General features: G+C 47.3%; 1 protein-coding gene and 1 pseudogene across 1 annotated transcript in view; one reads left to right on the forward strand and one right to left on the reverse strand.

The window, feature by feature from the left end:
• LOC120837598 (cubilin-like) overlaps positions 1 to 21,530 on the forward strand; it is a 201,256-nt gene that overhangs the window by 102,997 nt on the left and 76,729 nt on the right. The window contains exons 5-7 of the mRNA XM_042292858.1: positions 8,332 to 8,527; positions 13,018 to 13,281; positions 17,226 to 17,353. Of these exons, the coding sequence (XP_042148792.1) occupies positions 8,332 to 8,527; positions 13,018 to 13,281; positions 17,226 to 17,353 (588 nt within the window). The remainder of the gene's footprint in view (positions 1 to 8,331; positions 8,528 to 13,017; positions 13,282 to 17,225; positions 17,354 to 21,530) is intronic.
• Positions 512 to 1,986, reverse strand: LOC121046053 (annotated as a pseudogene).

A 21,530-nucleotide genomic window follows, 5' to 3' on the forward strand; every position in this document is an offset into this window, starting at 1 on the left:
ACACATAGTCTACAACCGTTTGGTTTTCTCCCGTCCCTTCCCACATTTCTCTCAGCATTCGAAGCGGAGAGCGAAGGGCTCTCCCGTAGACCAAATCGGACGGCGTGAAATGAGTGGATTCATGAGGCACAGTCCTCAGAGCGAACATAGTTGCTGGGAGACAGCTTTCCCAGTCCCCTTTGTGTTCGTGACACAAAGCGCGTAACACTCTCTTGAGCACAGAGCGCCATTTCTCCACGCTGTTGGACTGAGGGTGATACACGGAGCTGTGTATCAGCCTCACCCCACACCTCTGCAAACACCTGGTCGTTAATGCGCTTGTGAAAACTGTGCCCTGGTCAGCCTGAATTTCCGCGGGAAATCTGATCTGCGCGAAAACCGTCAACAGAGCGTCGACTGTCTCCGACGAGCTGAGTTCCTTCAGAGAAATTGCTTCTGGAAATTTGGTTGCCGGGCAGATCATGGTGAGCAGGTACTTATAGCCTCACCTATTTCTAGGCAATGGGCCAACTGTGTCGATCACGAGTCGACGAAATGGCTCCGAGATCAGCGGGACGAGTTTTAATGGAGCTTTCCATTTCTCTCCCGGTTTCCCGACTCGATGGCATGCATCGCATGACTTTACGTATCGCTCTAAGTCTTTAAAGCACCCCGGCCAGTAATGCTCTCCCAGCAACCTTTCTTTCGTTTTGTTCACACCTAAATGACCTGACCAGCAATTTCTGTGACAAAGACTCAGAAGGTCATCGCGGTACTTTGTCGGAACAACCAACTGATCTAAGACCCCACCTTCGCGGTCTTTGTAGGGCCGATATAACAACCCGTGATGAAAATAATCCCTGGAGAAGGGGAACAAGGGGGACAAAGGACAAACACAAATCTCCTAACACAGCTAGGTGACTGGTGCGCGACTGAAAAAATCCGCCTGGTCCGGGTATCGAACCCGGGACCTCTCCATTACAGGTGGAGCGCTCTACCAACTGAGCTAACCAGGGGTTAGACGTCAGTAGAGCAAACGGGTTTTATCAGCCGCCACCAGTCTAACACCTTGATGGTGTTAGACTGGTGGCGGCTGATAAAACCCGTTTGCTCTACTGACGTCTAACCCCTGGTTAGCTCAGTTGGTAGAGCGCTCCACCTGTAATGGAGAGGTCCCGGGTTCGATACCCGGACCAGGCGGATTTTTTCAGTCGCGCACCAGTCACCTAGCTGTGTTAGGAGATTTGTGTTTGTCCTTTGTCCCCCTTGTTCCCCTTCTCCAGGGATTATTTTCATCATTCTTGTCCAGCTCGCTTGCACCTTTGCATTGAATTGCATTATAATCATAACAATCCGTGTTTTTCGTGCACCGTTGCATTGGCCCTAGCAATACACTCCTTGGCTGTATCGTGCAACCTTGACAAACTAGGGTCGCTCTTCTGCTCCGCTGTCAGAGACCCTCTGTCCACCCGCAACAGACGATCAAAATTACGTGAGGTCGGAGCTAAGAGAGACAGACTCCTCAACGATCCCGGCTTCCTCCGCCTCCTGCGCCGACGCGTTGGGGCCTCGAACGCTTTCTGGTGCTAAGAGGTCGGGCTGTTCTACAACCTGGTCCCCCTCATCCCGTTTCTCTGCCTTCAACTCTGGGAGTGCTTGCTCCCCGTTAGCTGCTTCTGGCTCTGGATTACTCGTTAACAAAGGGGCAACGCGATTTGGATCTCGTCAACGCCTGAACTACTCCTTCTCCCAGTTGTTGACCCCTTTCACGCAGCAAGAAATCTGACCGGTTAGAGAACAAATAGGGATACTCCGACGAGACTGTTTGCGAGACTGCCGCCTCTGTCACTAGTTCTACGAACGGGCCAGTTATCTTTACTCTCGCCATAGGCAGACAGACACTGTGCTCTTCGAGCACCTGCTTGATCCAAGCTACCTCTCCAGTAAAGTCGGATGTAGTTACATACGACTGATGAACAACGTCCATCGTCGCTGCACTGTCCCGAAGCACCCTGCATGGCTTTCCGTTTACCTGGAGCACGTGAAGACAGGGACGAAGAAGCCTCAGGTTCTCCTCACTGCCGTTCACGTACGAGAACACAACCCGCGGTTTGTTACATCTGGCCGTTATGTGCCCCGGTTCCTGGCAGTTGAAGCACAGGAGCGGCTTCCTTTCCTCGAACTGCTTTCTTTCGTTTTCCGCGCCTCGTCTCCGTTCGAGTGATCTGCGCTCTTTTCTGGGACCTTTTATTCTGTTTCATGCTTCTCGGGCCTTTTACCTCGCGAGCCGTTTCCCTGTTGGTGTTGGAAGGGCTTACGCACAACGCGATTGCTCCGGCCTGGTTCGCTTTCCTTTCCGCTCAGCTTTCTACGCGTTGCGTACTCTTCGGCTAGCTCAGCGGCCCTTTAGACAGAGTCGACTCCTACCCTGTCCTGCACCCAAAGCTTGACTGACTGCGGAATGCTACGAAAGAACTGTTCGAGGCACACACACTAGACTACCTTTTTTCGGCTTTCGTACACTTCCTCGCTCTTCAACCATTCTATCGAATTGGTTTTAAGCCCGTACGCGAATTTCGAGAAGACCTCGCTGGTCTTTTTGAATGCGTTTCTAAACCTTTGACGGAACGCCTCGGCAGAAAGGCGGTGCCGTTTCAAATGGCTGGACTTTGTCGTAGTCATCCGCGTCTCCAGCACTAAGGCGAGCGACAACCTCTGCAACCTCACAGGGAAGCAAAGTCAGAAGCCGTCCCGGCCACGTTTCTGGGGCGAAGCTCAACTTCTCACATGTCCTCTCAAAGTTAACTAAGAATAGGCCCACTTCTTCCCCAGCTTGAAACGGCTGCAGGAGCTTCTTCATTTGATACGACTCCGTCTCACTTGCTCGTACCTGAGCCCCAACTCTACTGTTCTGCGAGTTTAATCGCTGCTGTTCAATTTCGAGCTATAGCCTTTTTAGCGCTCGCTCCCCTCTCGTTGCATTCAGAGCTCGTTCCTTTCTTGCTACAGCTCCGCTCTTAGTGTTCTGAAGCAGTTCCCACGCAATTTTTATTTCCTCTGCTTCCGCGCTCTCTGAGATAGCTTTACTAATCTCAGATTTCTTCATCTTTTTCTCCACCTCCACACCCAATTCTTCACATAAACAGAATAAATCTGTTCTCAGTAACCTCATTAGATCCATGATCGCTGCTTTTTAGCTTTGGCTTTGTTCTAAAACCTGTCGCGAGGTTGTACAAAAACCTAGCGCACGAGTCAAAAACTAAGGATTCCCAGGAGTTCAAAATTAATTACCCATAATCTGAAGCCTGGTGAATCTTAAAGCAAGGTCCAAAAGCTCACCCACAGATGTAACACGATGCCGCATGGGCCGATCCCAACCGCTGCCAACCAGTTGTTAGAGGCCAGGTTTCAGTCGCAGGTCCGGAGGCCTCCTGGTTCTTGGCGACGTCCATTCCCGGAAGAGAAGAACCCAGGGGTTCAGTGGAGGTGGGACACTTGGTAACGTAAATAACGGTTTAATTACATGGTTGCGATACAGTCGTCCAAATCAGAGAAAACATCGCTCCGCCTCATATAGGGTCAGTTTCTCCCTCACTCGCCGCCAGGGCAGCAAAACCGCCGCCAAGTGCGATGCAGCAAAAGTCCGCGCGCAGCTAGGCCATGCCTCTCTCCTTTTCCTGAGCGCACCAACACACACGCGCACACACACGTCCCGTTGACGTCACGGACGCGCCGGGACTCGTTTCCGCAGCGTTGAAACTCGAAAGAAGGTCGCATGTCGCGTTATTAGGAACAAACACATTCCAAAGCTTGCTTTTTGCGATGCTCTATATACGCTATAGAGTGGTCACACTGGACATTATACTGTGGAAAGGTAAAAAACACAGGCGAGCTGGTGAATGGTATCTATATAGGGTCCATATATCCATATTGGTCCATATATATCCATATAGGGTCCATATATCCATATTGAATGGTATCCATATAGGTCCATATAGAGACTTCGTTGTACTGTCCGTTTTTTTATTTTCCTTCGTCTCAGGGTTATTATGGAGGGCATTATACTCTTAGAAAAAAGGGTATGGATAGTCCTCCCTACGGGGAGGCACGGTCTTGTAACCTATGTTTCATTAGGAAGGGAGAAACTTTCGTCCCTGAAGCAGGGGCGCAATTAGTTCCTCCGTCGCCTGCATCTCATTATGGCGGCCCTGAATCGAGCAAATCGAGCTCAGTGAGGCTTAACGAGGACGCTACGTATCTTGTATGGGACGAGAGGAGCAGCAAATAAAACCGTAACACGAGCTCTCTGTGAGCTGTGTTTATTTCCGAAGCCAGATTCCCCCCGCAGGTACAGAAATTTTCCGTTTCGAAAGCAATTACTGTCTTCTCGTCGTAAGCAGTGCGATGTTAGACGGAGACAACCAATACCCAGTTACTTCGCGCCCTTTACGCCTTACCTTTGCTGTTCCTCGAGTCACAATTCATTCGTCAACCGCACATCACGGAGGAATGGAAAACAAATCCGCGAAGCCAAAAGCCACACTCAAAAGAACAAACTCGGAGCTGCTGTTGATCACGTAGCGTGAAAGAAGGTTAAATCGCTTGCCACCCGATGGCAGGGTCAAGCAGAGTAATTGCAAGTAGCTAGGCTAGGTGGCGATAGGTACCGCACAATTCATGTTCTACAAAAAATATTTCTATTTCCTCAGGCCACCATTACGCCTCGGGATCTTCGGGAACCTCTGCGATCTCTGCTATACACGCATGTAGACACATTAAGCGTACTACAAGCATCAGGTGAACATACATTGAGCGCATACACACACAAGGGACATACAAACATCAATACAACGGCATACTAACCCGAACTCTACACCCAAGCCCTGCGTTTCCGTCTTTTATAATGGTCGTTTTGAACGTACGGAATTTCTCGGTGACTCCCTAAGCAATAAAAATATTCCCAGCATGTTCATTTTTTTCCAGCAATGTCATACCTCTGAGAGCATTTTGAATGGCTCAGGGGAAGAATTTCTTATTAAAAACTAAACGCTCGATCATGCCGTGATTATTTGAAAACCAATGAATAAAGCCGCTCCAATGCGGTTCGAAGCCATTAGTTTGTTTCCCCGTACTGCACGTCGTAGCCTGTATTTCTATTGTAGCGTTTGTTTTTCCATTTGGCTGCAATTGCCGTCTTGAATTCATCTCTGTAGAGCGGATATTCACTCAGCTGGAAGGGATGCTTCACGGGCAAAGAAATCCCTTTTCGATCAACCTGAACGCAGTCAAAGCCGCGACTTACGGCAGGTGTCAAGTGTACGGAGCTACGCCGCGGCGAGCTCGAAAACTAGCGCTCATCCCAGCGCGCCACTTAAAAGGCAGTTTCTCGAGGAACAGTAGTATATTTAAACAGCACAATAAAGGGTAGCTTCTTTTTTCGATTTTATCTACTATTCTTTTTTAATGCTGAAATTCCACACTGTAAATATACGTACTTTCCGTCATAATTTTGTACTGTTCAGTCCTTTGCCCAGAGCGCAATCGCTCTCGGGGACTGACAGTCACATTGGCCACTGTACGATAGGAGCCTACTGTTCAGACCAGCGTTCCAACATGACTATCCGCAAGTCGATCGATTGCACGTGCCTAATTCCTTGACTGTCTTAAACCTTTTAATGTAAAGCGGAATGTCACCCTGCGACACCCCACCCCCTCCTATCACGGCCCGACCAGCGGCATCAATGCCCGACAGTTTACGATATCTTATCTTGTTGTTACACCACTGATACGCGAACACACAGTCACATCGGCGATAATTCCAGTTTTATGTTCACAACCCACAACACTGCCATCACGATGTTACTGCTATGTTGCTGACACGCAGAAATACAGAACCACGTTGAACGGCGTTTGGCACTCGGCATCGGAAAACAGAATTGAACTTAGCACGGAAGGCACCCAGGCAGCAGGCAGCAAAACCTGCCTTTCTTGGACGCAGTTCCTGCGATATCCATAGCGTCAAAAACGTCGACGCAGTTCCGCGTGGTTCCGCTACTGTAGTTCGGGGTGGGTCCCGCAATCTGGAGATGGGCATCTTACCCAGTGTACGTAGCGCTGCTGGCACTGCTCCGGAACTTCGCTGTTTCTAGCGACTTCGTTTGCTCGTTTGATAAAATTAGTGATAAAAACGTCAATGAAACCGAAATGTATTGCACGTATGAACTAGAAGACGGAATTACAGGCGGCCTTCGCTGCCGCTGAAGCTCAAGCAACTCAAGAACATTTATAAAACAACGTGCGCAACGTGCTCGAAAAACGAAACCAAAAGAAGATGAGTCGGGAGGGCGAAAGCTTTCTGCCTTCTGCCTGGAGAAGGAAAAAAACGTTTTGTTCCTCCCTGTTTCTCGTGTCCGCTTGGGGGCGCGTCAGTAGAAGGGAGGAAGACGCGCCGTGGCTACCTTTTTCCTCCATTTTTTCTTAAAGTGTACGCTTGAAAACGAGAAGGAGAAATAGGTGCCTGCACATAGACAGCTCAAATTTTCAACAGACAAGCATTGAGAGGGTAGAGTTTAGGTGGTGAAGTTTCAGGGTATAGCTTCCTTTCTGTAAAAACGTTAGACGAAAATCTTGCCAGGCTCAATGGAGGGCGGGTTAGCCGGCGACTGAGTTAGCGATGATGCCAACGCTCGGCGCCATCTTCCGATAGGAGCCACGACTAGAAGACTGAATGTGTTATCTGTGGCGCCTGCATATCCGCGGATATCCGCAGTATACTGGCGGATGCGGACAAAAAGGAATAAGGTTTGGCGGACTCCGGATCGGATGCGGATATCCGCGGGTCCGGATCTACATTTTTGCCGAAGCGACCCATAGACCTGTGCGACCACGCAGTGTAGAATGAACAACTGAGTGATACCATGAAATGCATCATCGAATGTGCGGAGTGAGCAAACTACTCCTTTAGGTAAAAGGTGTCAATTGGGAAGAAAATTGTTCTTTGCGTCAAGAAAGATATGATTCACACCAAGTGTAACTTCTGAACGCTCTCGCTAAAAATGCTGTCCCAAGACGTTGACGATATTGTGTTTTTTCACACGGCAACATCGACTACTGAAACGTGTGTGTGTGAGTTCTATTTAGAGTGCAGCTCTTAGGCGCCCGTTTCCGGCTTGAGTGACGTCGCCGTTGGCGTCGCCGTCGCCGTCGGCGTAACCAGGGTCACGTGACCCCCAGGGTCACCTCAAGGTCACGTGACCCCCAGGTCATGTGACCCCCAAGGTCACGTGACCCCCAGGTCATGTGACCCCCAAACTCACGTGACCCTCCAAGGTTACGTGACCCCCGAGGTCACGTGACTCCCCCCAGGTCACGTGACCCCCCTCCCCGAGGTTACGTGACTCCCTTGAAGTCACGTGGACCCTGAGGACACGTGACTCCCCCCAAGGTCACGTGACTCGCCGATGACGTCATCGTCACTGATGACGTCACCGGCATCCGCATCGTCATCGTCATCATCACTGATGACATCATCAGTGACGTGACTGATGACGTCACCGACATCCGCATCGTCATCATCACTGATGACGTCACCGACATCCGCATCGTCATCGTCATCATCACTGGTGACGTCATCAGTGACGTCACTAATGACGTTATCGGTATCCGCATCGTCATCGCCACTGCTGACGTCATCAGTGACGTCACTGATGACATCATCGGCATTGTCATCGTCACATGGTCACGTGACCCCCCCCTCCGGTCAGTTGACCCCCCCCCCCCCAGTACCCTCCCCTCCTCCTCCTCAAGAGCTGCGCTCTAATTCGGCGTTACAGGAGGTTGTAAACGGCTTTCACTTTTTTCTCGACAGTTGGTACTGAGTGGTTTTCAAGAATATACCGATCTCTATATTTTCCTTGATATACAAAGGAGGGATATAGGCAAAAAGTTGCATGGATTTCAGCTAGACGAGGCCTTACCACGTGTGGCAAGAAAGCAGCAGAAACATAAAAAAAAACAAGCAATAAACAAAACACTCCACCTTATTACATCGATTAGCTACAACAAGGTCGTTATCACTCTGTTTCTAATAACATATCACGTAGCATACCTCTTGATTTTTTAGTAATGTCAATATATTCATCTTTGAGCTCATATAAAAGCGACGGTTGTGTATATTTTAAAGAGGTTAATCCGTAGTTAGTACGGATTAACTTGAACTTTGAACTTTTTATGCGCAGTCACCGAATTCTCGACTAGTTTTACGGCATAAGATGGCACTGGAACCGCCACATAGTTATGTGACCTTCGCCGTCGTTGATGACCTTAACTCTACCCGTCGCATTTCCTTCACAGGTCGCAAGTAACAATACATTTCTGAATCCACAAGATGTCCTCATTAATGTCACGGCTGAACACGATGCGGCGTCAGTGTACAACATAACGATTCATAAGATGAATCCATCGTCAAATGTATCAGTTCGTGTTCAGAGCTGTGGCATGGACAAATGCACGCCTGGAATTGTGACGCCCATCTTCACACAACCAGACTGTAAGTTGAATAAACTTTTATTTATCAGTGTGACCCGCGAAACTTACGAAAATTATAAATAATTGTCATGCATGTCTTAATGCTACTATGATTATATTTAAAAAAAATTTGTATCTTGTTCTTAATTTTACATTAAGAACAAGATTGTTTTTAATGTAAAATTTTACATTAAGAACAATCTTAATGTAAAATTTGGAAACGCAGACAGCTATTATCATACGCTAATAAGTTTGAAGGGAGGAAAACAAATCCTACTGCACATAAAACTTTGACACGAAAAATATACCCACTTCAATCCTAATTTCGATGAAAATATAGTTCCTTGAAATAAATCAAATATTTTAGAGCGCAGCTCTTAGGGGCCCGTTCCCGGCTTGAGCGGCGTCGCCGTCGCCGTCGCCGTCGCCGTCGCCGTCGCCGTCACCGTCGCCGTCGGCGTAACCAAGGTCATCCCAAGGTCACGTGACCCCCAAGGTCACGTGACCCCCAAGGTCACGTGACCCCTCCAGGTCACGTGACCCCTCCCAAGGTCATCTCAAGGTCACGTGACCCCACGTGACTCCCCAGGTCACGTGACCCCTCGAGGTCACGTGACCCCTCCCAAGGTCATCTCAAGGTCACGTGACCCCAAGACCCCACGTGACCCTTTGAAGGTCACGTGACCCCCAAGTCACGTGACCCCTCTGAGGTCACGTGACCCCCGAGGTCACGTGGTCTCCTCCCCAAGGTCACGTGACCCTCAAGGTCACGTGACCCCTCCCAAGGTCATCTCAAGGTCACGTGACCCCAAGGTGACCCCCACGTGACCCCCAGGTCACGTGACCCCCAGGTCACGTGACCCCTCTGAGGTCACGTGACCCCTCTGAGGTCACGTGACCCCCCGAGGTCACGTGACCCCCCCTCCCCGAAGTCACGTGACACCCCCCCCCCCGAGGTCACGTGACCGCCCCCCCGGAGCATATTAAAGAATGAGGGGAGGAGGAGGGGTCTACCCTCCCCTCAGTACCCTTCACTCCTCCTCCTCAAGAGCTGCGCTCCAATTCGGCGTTACAGGGATTTGTAAACGGCTTCCACTTTTTCAGTAGATTTTTATAGCGGATTTAAAAGAATAAATCTATTATCGTTGAGAAGCAGCGTGCTGGTAAAGTTAAGGCCGGTTCACACATACAGTGGAGCGCTAAGTTAGCGCCTCATCAGCGCTGGAAGCAGCGCTCATGTGGCATCGACTTGCGCACGACGTAGCACTCGGTTAGCGCTTCAGCAGCGGTTCAGCAGGCGCTCGGTTAGTGCTTCAGCAGCGCTCGGTTAGCGCTCCAGTAGCACAGCGTAAGCGCCCTCACGCTCCTTGTGCCGTGCTGGCTGCCGCTAACAGCGCGTGCACGGCGATTCCGTTGTTGTTTTTCCTTTGGCATTGAAAGAAGAGAAAGTAAAAGAGCCGCTTTCCAAGGAAATGGTCGGGCAGACGATCAAGGGTAATAGACTTTGAGCGACTAATTCATTAGATACGACCTCATCGCTTTCATTTCGACATGCGTGACCCTGGTTTCAAGGACACACAGTTAAAAAATAATCCCCTTCAAAAGAGCTCTGAGTTTCGATCCCTCAGCTTGGGAACAAAATGTAAGCCATGTACCGGTCGGTATCTCGGTGGCGAAAGATTTCGAGCACCGAGAAGGCTCTCCTAAGCGTTAAGCCGTCCATACACACACATGTACTAATTGCGTATGTAAGAGTATTTGTCGCACTTCTATTTCAGCGTCCCACATGTCCGTCGTAGTGCTGCTGATGCACACTCAACCACAGGAACCGCAACCGCATTGCACGCGATAATAGCAGCAGTAACCGCGGTACAAGAAGCGCTAACAAGGCGCTACTGGAGCGCTAACAAGGCGCTACTGAAGCGCTAACAAGGCGCTACTAAGCCGCTAACAAGGTGCTGCTGAAGCGCTAATCGCGCGCAATATTAGAACGAAGTCACGCGCTAGGAAGCACCACATAAGCGCTCTTTCGAGCGCTCACGTGGTTCTGACTTGGCGCTCCGCTGAATGCGTAACAGGCCTTTACGATGTTAAGAGGAGAATCACGCAAATGACGTTATTTATGTGATTCTCCTCTAACAGCGCCACTAAATATATATAACATTTTTTTTATATTCCTACAAGGACGGGCTCATAAATCACTATAGTTAACTGCATTATTTTCAATTGAATGTTGTTTTTTTTTTGTTTTCTTACGAATCACGCCTTCCCTTTATTCAATCGGCTTTTGAAAAATATATTTGTCTTTTCAAATGCTTCAAACAAACATATTAGTTAGTTAGTTTTTTTTTTTTTTCATCAATTTAAATATGGCAGGCTTTAACATGTACCAGTAGTTCGCCTGCACTGCATGCAAGGTGGTCATAATACTGAGGAGGTGTTGTCCGTGTGCTCCGTGTATGAAACAAAGAGTAACGGAGGCAGCCCAGGCCACAAAGTCTTCTCCAGTTGTCTTCATACTTTTGTATTTTTCTTCGACTTAAAAGTCTATTAACCTTTTGACGGGTGTGGCCGCACTTCACGGCGGTGATTACACATTTAAAAGTCACTGCTTACTACGCACATACCATACACATACCAGCCGCTCTGTCGGTGGTGCGAATGGGAGCACTGACTCTTCCAACTTTGACTTCAAACACTTTTCGGATTTCCATTCGAAGGATGAGAGCTCAACATTCGCTAACATTTTTTTGTAAAGTACCTCCGGCTAAGAATATGAAGCCGCTGGAATGTCATGAAAGTGGACGCGCAAAAATAAAACTGGATGGAAGAGAGATGAAAATATGTCGCCTTCAATAATTTTATTATTCGATGCTTCTAAACCTAAGCAGCTTGGAAGCACCGTGCGTGCGTGCTGTGACTATATAATAATAAAAAAAACTGTGCACTGATCCTTTTTATACTATTTCTTTGACAACTAAACCATACAACAAAAACACAAATTTTAAAGAGAGAAAAAAAAAAAAAAACTCGACCGTGAATGGGTTAATTTTTCCGCACCAAACTCTAAGGTGTTGCATTACATTTAATATCACCCTGTTATTTTGAATAATCAGTTAATGGGCGCCGACATGTAAATATGGTGCCAATAACCGCGTTGCCATGCGATTGCCGTGATACACGGCTGTTTGCCCATATTTACATGGCGGCGTCCACTGAATCCGTGCCGAACAAGTGAAATTCGGAGCCCAATACTTGCCTGGCCAGTAGGAAGTCGGCTTGTGGCGGACGCTCTAGACATCGCGCAGGGACGCCGCGTCTAGAGCGAGCCGTCATGCGCCGTCCGCACGAACGCTGAGAAAGGCGCCGGGTTGAGAAAGCCGTACACGTCCTGCTTCCAGCACGCGTTTGTTGCCTTCCGTCTTGATGGGAATGCGTGTGCGTATTGTGGGATTTCCCTTGCAGCTACCCGTCTCGGGGAATGACACAGCACACCGGTTTAACAACACGCAAACATTTAATAGGGAGTTTTCGTACATCGTTTTCGCCGTCCCGCAACTCGCTCCGCAGCCCGCTACGGTACCCGGAACTCTACAGTGGAGGCCATGGGCGTGCAGGCGCAGTAGCGGCTTCTTCGTTGCGGAGGGCTTAGCGGAGGGGGAAACGCGGTCTACAAAAACTCCCTAATAACCGCTATCGCCTGCGGTGCGATCCCCACCGCCCCCGCGCATCCGCTGCGACGGCCCTTTCTCAGCGGCGGAGCGACGCTCGCGTGGCCAATTGCCCTTGGCCCCCTCGTGGTCAAGATGACCGCTCATGATTGTCGGAGGGGCAGCCTGGGTCAAACGCTTGGAATCCCCAGGTTGCCCACAGTATCTACACTGGTTATGTTGCGTCGATCGCATCGAAAGCCAGCCGTGACAGCGGCTGGCTTTCGATGCGTAGCCTAAAACGCGAGACGCATGCCCGACAAAGCTATCCGATACGACGTACGTGTTCTAATCCTCAGTCACACACACATGGCGGATATTTCTAAGCAGTAATCTGGTGTTGCACAAAGCACCCACATTTTAAACTTTCCCCAAATCTGGTGACAATGTCAACAACTCTATTGTTTAAAAAAACACCGATCATGTATAATTTCTACTTTATTAGTGAATCGCTCAATTTTAGTAGGTCCCCTTAACTCAAAACACCGCCGTGCCTTTGACGTAAAACTGAATGACTCTATATGGACCGGCTCGTAATTTTCAACGTTTGCAAAAAAAAAAAAAAAAAAAAAAACATATTTGAAATTTTGGAAGGTACCGTATTGTAAGAATGATGAGGCGGATAACAGAAACGGGCAGAAAACATAAGCTGTTGAAAAATCAAATGTATATTGTAGAGGCAGGGCCAGCACGAGAAACTTAACGCCCGATGGTTTTGCTAGCCAGTGCTACGCCGTTTTCATCTTAGTAACATTTTTAAATAAAAAAATTAAAATATCATGTTTTCGTTCTGGCGTTTCAGATCCCCCGTTCTTCGAAGTGCTAACCGTTACAATGACTGCATTTGAAGTGAGGGTTACGCCTAGCCGCAACACTCACTATCAAGTGCGCTACTGCTACAAAGATAATGTCTGTAAAACCATTTTCACGTCCGGGTCGGTAAGTATCGTTGACCTAATGCCTGGCACAAGGTATACAGTCGACGTACGGGAAGGCCTGAGAGACGCCTTTGAGCATCTCTTTCTGGGACCAGCCGCACGAACGCATGTGTCAACTAGAAAAGACGGCAAGTGTTCACCAGTCAACTCTTCTTTTGTTTAACTTTGTCCATGCAAAGGAACGTATCTGATCAGATTACTTTCTAGAAAATAACTCGGTGTTAAACATATTCTTAAAGACCAAAGAAGGGTGGTTGGAGCGCTAGTTTCACGTAAAGCTTCTCAATATGGCGTACTCCTGGTGCCGATGACTTGTAGGTTTACGAACTAAATAAAGAGAAAAGCGGAAGGAGATTGCGTAGTTAAAGCGTAGTTGAGGTTGTTATCGCACAAAGAGTTACGCGGTCGTTTAGAGGAAAACATGAATTGGGCTAGCAAAAGAGAATAGACCTTTCGCAAAATTTCCCAGGCATTACAGAGAATGCTAGTAGAATGTAGGTACACGTGCTGCACGGGCTCATATTCCCTGTGTTGACTGAAACTGAGAGAGAGGAGGAGACTAGAGCGAACGAGGACGTCAGAACGCCGAGCTCTGGTTGGTATGATTAGTGGGTAGACACAGAGCCTTGTCTTCGCATCATTCATCAAACGTGTTCGAATGCGAAAGCCAAACGCCGGATGCCGGCATTCCGCGTTCTAGCACGCTCGAACAGTTCAGTGGAGACAAAGGCGGCCTTTGTCTCCACTGCACTCGTTGTAGTTTATGTACGCGAAAGAACGATCTAGCGCGGCAAGCCTTTTTAGAATCAATTTTCATAACTGTAAATAAATTAGTTTCCTTAAATTAAAGTTGACATCTTCCGCTTAAAAGCAACAATACTTTGGTGCCGAAACCTAATGGGATTGGTGGCCGAGTGGGCTAACGCATCTCAGCTCGGAGAGTGGAGCGGAAGCTTGCGCTGCAGAACCTCCTGGGTTCGATCCCCTACCCTGTCCGTTTTGATCTGGGTGAGTTTCGTACCGGCACGCGTTCGTGTAATCACTACTGCGTGGTGCACGTTAAGGACCCCAGGTTGGGGGTTGTGCTGCACCGGCTCAATTTCTTATTTACAGCTAAGAGACAAGTCACCCGTACTTATTTAGTTGAGGCGTACGAGCATCGAAGCTCTCTAAATATACAAGCAACATAATGTTGTGCCGAAACCTGGGATAACAACTGAATCGAGTAGAGGCGGCGAGAACGACTTCCAACATTCATTGCGAAATGGATCAAGTAACACCAGCTGAAATCGATCAACTGAGGCGAAGGCGAACTGCGGGACGCCAGCGTCCGCCGTTTGGTTTTCGCAGTGTAACGCGTTCGACCTGTGCAGTGGAGACAAAAGCAGCTAGCTTTAGGTCTACCCCCTAATCGATCCAACCGGAGCTCTGCGTTCTGCACGTCGCCGCACGTTCCCGTCTTCTCCTCTCCCCCACTATTTCGGCGCATATACAGCAAAATGGCATGGTGAATGCAGGTAGAACTGCTGACTGGTTGCTGCTAGATAAGGTCTGCAAGACCGTTTATATACAGATATTTACATTAAGAATGTCCCTCATCGTCCACGCATGGCCAGGCCTCCATCGTCCATCTCGTGCATTCCTTTTTTCGGGATCCCGCTCCTTCTTCGTGTTTGTTGGTATGCCCGCGTTCACCTAATAAGTTTGGACACACACCCCCGCGAAAACAATAAAATTAATGTGTCCTCGTTGTCAATTTGAATGTTGAATGAAAATAATGTTTTCAATATTTTCCTGGGTCTGATTGACGTTTGTGTAACCAGAGGGACGCGTCGGTGGCCTGGAGATGATCTCTTCGTCATTTGTGTTGTGTTTTTGCACGTCATGTGTACCATTCTTGTGGAACCCTGATGCGATCTCTTCTTCGGCGTGATTTGACCAGCAAGTTCTCCGTCCGCTAATCCAGAGGGGCTTCAACTGAACTAAATAGCCTCGTGTAGCCGATCCCCGGGCTGGAGACAAGGCGCAAAGTGTGTGATAAGCCCTTTTTCTGATTTCCTTTAGATCTCTCGTCAGTCGCTGATGCATTCCGATTATTCGTTTCCTACGTTTTTGGTTTGGCCCATCTTGTCTATAGGAATGTTTCTTCTGCGTAATAGTTTGGCTGATTTGATGTTTTCTTATGTGGTTAGTAACCTCGATACATTTCCGTTTGTTCCTCTCTTTTCATCTTTTATTGGCTCGTTTCTCTTGTTATGTCAGCTCGCCGCGTTCCATTTTTATATGAGCGTCAGCAAAACAACCTGCTTTACATTCTCCCGCTGAACTGGTTATAACCTGCTTGTTGGTAGTCGTTGTTGGGGTTTTGCGCACAACAGTCGTCCAGTAGCGTGTTGTTCACATCCGTCGATTCAGCCGGTACGTTCTTCTGTTGTTCCGGTTGGTTTTCTGTGACGTGTCGGTCGTCAGAGTAGTCTCTAGACACCTCGGTCACAGTTTCAAGGTTGTGACCGTTGTAACGCGAAGTTACGTGCACCTGGCTAGGTCTCACAAGGTGTGTCCGATGGAGGTCGCATCTTATGTTTTGCGCTCCGACAAGTGCTTATTTTCCTCGAATTTTTCGAATTTTGTCATCCTCTGATTGACTTACTGCGTCTTGAACTTCGGCAGCGATAAGTACCCCACGATACGGTCGTTAAGTTCTATGACGCAAGTGAGTTCTTCTTCGAGTTCTTCAGTAGGAATGAAGCGTTGGATGATATCATCCAAAGACTTCAGTTGATATTTATAGTTTTTTATCCTCTCGGTAATTTCGCTAACCTCTCGGGTCGTTCTTCTTGCTGGTAGATCAATCTCAAGATGTTGAAAGAGAGCCGTTACCTCCGTTTGCCATTGAGTTTTTTGTTAGATGAAACATTTAATGCCGGCGTCGGTGAAGCTGCGAATTCTTTGGCCGTCTGTTGCGTTGGTTGAAATCTTGTTCATCTTGCCGGTCGATTGTTGGTACGTTGACAGTTGTCCCCTTTCGTTGATGTGTCCAGTCAGGTTCTCACCATTCACCATATATATATATATATATATATATATTTATATATATATATATATATATATATATATATACGTATATATTATACGTATAGACGTATAAACGTTTATACGTTATACAGGGTGTTTCAGAGAACGCAGGCCAAATCGCTAATGCGAAAACTAGTCATCGCAATGAAAAAAGGCTCATGGCATTTTGGTCCTGGTCTAGGGGCCCATTTATAAAAGTTATTAAAGTGCGAGATAATTAAATTTTTAATTATTTTTGCCTAATTAGCTTTTTTGATAATGTGTTTAAGGGCATGGTTTTAATTAGAAAATTGCTCAGCATCATAGAAAAACACTAATCAACAAATCGCAGAACGATAGAAGGCACGCGAAGCATTTTGCGGCACAAATTCGACGGGTTTTCAAGTTTTGGTTCGCTATCAGAGCGCATCTCGGCGCCGGCGGCACCGCGCCCCGTGGAGAGATGTGCAACGAACCTCTGCTGCGCTGTCATCGGGCGACGCAGCAGAGGCTGGTTGCACTATTACTCCACGGGGCGCGGTGCTGCCGGGGCCGAGATGCGCTCTGATAGCAAACCGAAACTTGAAAACCCGTCGAATTTGTGCGGTTTTTCATAAGGCCGTAAAATGCTTCGCTTGCCTTCTATCGTTCTGCGATTTGTTGATTTAGTGTTTTTCTATGATGCCGAGCAATTTTACAATTGAAACCATGCCCTTAAACACATTATTAAAAAAGTTAATTACGCAAAAATAATTAACAACTTAATTATTCTGCACTTTAATAATTTTTCTAAATGGGCCCCTGGACCAGGACCGAAACGCCACAAGCCTTTTTTTCTTGCGATGAGTAGTTTTTGCAGGAGCGATTTAGCCTGCGTTCTCTGAAACACCCTGTATATTCACGAGGTGTGGTTAATATACTGTGGTTTACTCTTTAATAAAGTTTGTGTTGCAAACCTCGTTTTATTGTTAAATGTGACTCTGAATAATAGTAAGCTTTATTTCTTTGTTTTTTATAGATTCGTGCGTTTACAACATCACTGCTCCTTATGGCCGAATTTCTAGTCCCAACTATCCCAACATATACCCGAATAGTGCTTCATGTTCGTGGCTCATCAAAACCAATACGGATTTTGTAATAAGCCTGGTAAGCTTGGATCTTACTCTGTAATCCTTATTTCATTTATGTTCGTTACTTTGGTCAAGTTCCGCATATACTTACTTATAGTTCTTTGTCTTTGAGAAATGCCGATCAGCCCTAAAATATAATCCACGTGCGGGTTTGAACAAAATTATCGAAAATCGGAAAAAATGCTGGAGCTGTCCGGGATAAAAATCAGAGCTTCACGGAAGAAAATATGCACCGGCAGCTATTTTTGATCAGTAATACAGCCTTGATAAGAGCCGATTCTTTTGTTCAAGATTAAAAATAAACACAGAAAGCACCGAGGTTTTGGGGAAAAATAAACTCCCCCTAGAATACGCACCCGGATAAAAATAAAAGTAAAACCTGAAAACACAGAACCCCTTTTTTAGTCTCTTTTTGCGGGACTATACCGATTTTTAAATATGACAAGGGGAATAAAAATAAAACACCAAGCAGTATTATTTGCCAGTGTAAAATCTTCGGACTTCAAATTATTTCGGTATCTGGTATTTAGGTATCTGCAAGTCATCAATTCTGCATCGAACTCGGCCCATCTGGAACATAGACCTTTAAAATAATTCACCAGTAAATAGAACATATTAATTTTTTTAGTATTTTTTAGTTAATTTTTTTAGTAAATAGAATATAGACCATTAAAATAATTCAGCAATAAATAATTATGGCCTACAACCAGCGAGTTATGCGATATGTTTTGTTTGCTACTCGCACTTTCAGAATGTCAGAACATTACTAGAAGACGAAGAGAGGTAAGGCGAGCTCAACTACGACGTGTCTTTGTCGTATTGTGATAGTCTGCAATTGTTGAGGCGCGAGGGACACCCAAAACAACTCCAGGAACTCTCTCATTGTTATCCATAAACCGGCTGAATTATTTCAAATTTATCTACTTCCTATTCTTCGAGTTTGATGCAGAATAGATGTGTTCGTTCTCGCCCTTCTCTGTAGTCCATGCTGAAATAGCTATTGTACTCGTGCACGTCGCCACAAAAACTCGTGTAGCGCAGCTCCAAAAGCTCACTGAAGGACGCGCTTTGGCATAATGGCAAGTAAAGGTTCCTTCCTTTGACTTATACACGCGCACCACCGTATACTGCTCTTTCATTTCACGCTAGAAACTGACTCTCGAAACGTTTGGTTCACACCTCGTTCAAGGATATTGCGGCATTTTCTGTCTCACACTAGTTTGAACTGAAGAAAGGTGTACCTTCCCAAGCGGGATGATTTAATGGGTGTTCCCTTTGCACGAGTAGGCGCACTTGCGAATGCACTGAGCTCGAGTCGGAAATGTACAATCTAAATACTCAATCATTAAAAAAAAAAAGACATGTAGTTGGGCTAGTGGGTGGTGGATACCTGTTTGGTGCGAACAGCGCTAAAAAAACGTAGGACCAGGACCAGGCTAAAAAAACGTAGGACCAGGACTTGTGCTTGATAGGGATGACTACATGAAGAAGATGTATGAAGTTATAAACGACACTCACTATTTCGTGAGGCTATCAAGAGATCCCGCTGCTAAGTCCGAAATAGAGTTAGTTGACCACCTTCGAGAACTGATAAAGAAAGGACGCATCAGTGACGACCTATACCGTCGTCTCTTCTCCTCTGACGCCGCGACACCCAAGATGTATGGACTCCCCAAAATTCACAAACCGGGTTGCCCCCTACGCCCGATTGTATCTTTTATTGGTTCATCGGCTTACAGCCTTTCCAAATATCTGGTTGAGATTCTGAGCCCTCTTACGGGAAACAATGAGTTTAGCGTCCGGAATTTTCATGAGTTTGTTGAACTTATACGCGCTTAGACCCTGCTACCGCACGAGGCTATGGTATCCTTTGATGTGATTTCATTATTTACGAATGTCCCCAGCTCCCTGGCGGTTGATGTCGCCCGTGACCGGTTGTTGGCAGACCAGTCGTTGTCCACTCGAACAACCCTCCTTGTTGATGACGTTATACTTCTTTTGCGTTTTTGTCTCAACCAGTGCAATTTTAGTTTTAATGGGGACATATATCATCAGGTCAGCGGATGCGCTATGGGGAGTCCAGTTTCAGTAACCGTCTCGAATCTCGTCGTGGAATATTTTGAGGAAAAGGTAATGTCTGGCATTGATTTCCCCGTGAAGTTGTACCGTCGGTATATCGATGACACGTTTGTAATAGTTAACAAAAAGAACGTAACCGATTTTCACCGCAATTTGAATAGTGTCCACCCCTCAATTCAGTTCACCTCCGAAAATGAAACCGACAGTACCTTGCCGTTTTTAGATGTACGTGTCCATAGAACTAGTGAACCTTTCTTTAAGATGGAGACATCCGTATATCGTAAACCATGTGACACACAAAACTTTTTTGACTACCACTCTCATTACCCTACTCAACACAAAAGCTCGGTTGTAAGATCGTTACTTCATCGTTCAGAAACAGTCCCATCTAACTCAACACTTAGCAATCAAGAACTTAGCCATGTGCGGGAGGCTTTGAAGAAACGTAACTACCCCGACCGATTTATCCATCGCGTTAAGAAACAAATGTCCCGTCGGCGCCCGGATCGAGCCGAACGAACACGTGACGTCGTGTGCATCCCGTACGTTAAGGGAGTTTGGGAGGCATTGGGACGCGCCCTTAGGCCGTTGGGTGTACGAACTGTATACAAACCCTACAGAACAATTTCCAATGTTATCTCCAAGCCAAAAAGACCCGACCCCGCCAGAGGCAGAAAGGGGCGTGATCTACCATGTGCAGTGCAAGGAATGTGACGCTTACTGGAGAGACGGGACGAAAAAGAAAAACATGACTATAGAACACGCACGGGATGTCGCCAATTCCACGAACGCCACCCGCTTCAAGTCCGAACTCGTCGACCACACATGGACGTCAGGACATCAATTTGACTTTGACAAGGCATCGACCTCGGCGAGGGATCAAAGGTGGGGACCGAGGAAGCTGCTGGAATCTTGGTTCATCCAGAACGACAAACGCGGAAGTGATTCATCGCTGGCAAACAAGAACCGAGGCCACCTGCCGGAGGTGTACGCAAACTTTATGCCTAAATAGCCGAACTTTTTTGTGCGACTCTCGCTCGCTCTGTGCTCTACTGAAGATGCCTCCCGCATGGGAGGCGAAACGTTTAATTAAATTGTTATTTTTGTTATGTCAAGCCGTTTTTGTTATTAGACTTACCATGTCTTCGCCCGGCTTCTGGAGTACTTTTGCACCAGGACGTAGAAAAGAACAGAGAGGGCGCTGACGTACAACTCAAAATTAATTGCACTGCAAAGAGGAATGTACGCGGAAAAGGGGGGAGCGAACAAAAAAAGCAAATCGATAACATCCGACATTAGGCACACCTAGATACAATCACACCAACCTGTCACACGTTTTAACAAAAAGATCGAGGTACACTTAAGCATTCTTTATTGGTTGTGAATGCGAAAGCATGCAAGCCGCTCGCCTACTCCCTTTTTCCTCTGCTGGACACTTCTCGTCGCCGGTCAGCGTGTGTGCTCCCCCAGGCACGTTGACCTTGGACGCTCCGTGCCCTGGGGTGCAATGGCGCGCTGATGGACACGCAGCGCCGTGGGGTGAGCGGTCGTGGAAACTGACGAGCGCAACGGCCAATGGGAGCCCCGTCGACGCGCGCAAGCCAATGGAACCGAAGGATCGGGGAGACTATGTGCCGTTTTCGCGCTTCAAACTGATGACGTGAGCTCGCTGCATAAGACAGTTCATGCTTTCGCATTAAACATCCACTTCGTCACCTACAAGGGCCACAGGAGGAGCGCTCACACACGAGTATGATCCATGAGTCGCCATAAGATATATGCTTCGCCGGTCTCTCGCAGTCTTGTTTGTGAGTTTAATTGCTTTGTTGTTATCTTACCGCCCGCCCCCCCCCCCCCTCCTTGCTTTCTTTGTGCTTGAGATTGAGATTGAGTGCTTGAGATTGAGTGCTTGTGCTTGATTGAGAGATTGAGATTGAGTGCTTGAGATTGAGTGCTTGTGCTTGAAATTGAGACGTTGCCTCCTCTTTTACTACCTTCTGTTGTGTTCTCTTCCTGCCCCAGTCTCAGGTTTACAATCATGTTCATCTTACACCAGCTCGCCTGCACTCTGACTATTTTTTTGTTTTTGTGCTTGTTTTTGCACAGCAATAGAC

This window comes from Ixodes scapularis, unplaced genomic scaffold (assembly GCF_016920785.2).
Source record: "Ixodes scapularis isolate PalLabHiFi unplaced genomic scaffold, ASM1692078v2 PGA_scaffold3__209_contigs__length_174095766, whole genome shotgun sequence".
Lineage (NCBI taxonomy): Eukaryota > Metazoa > Arthropoda > Arachnida > Ixodida > Ixodidae > Ixodes > Ixodes scapularis.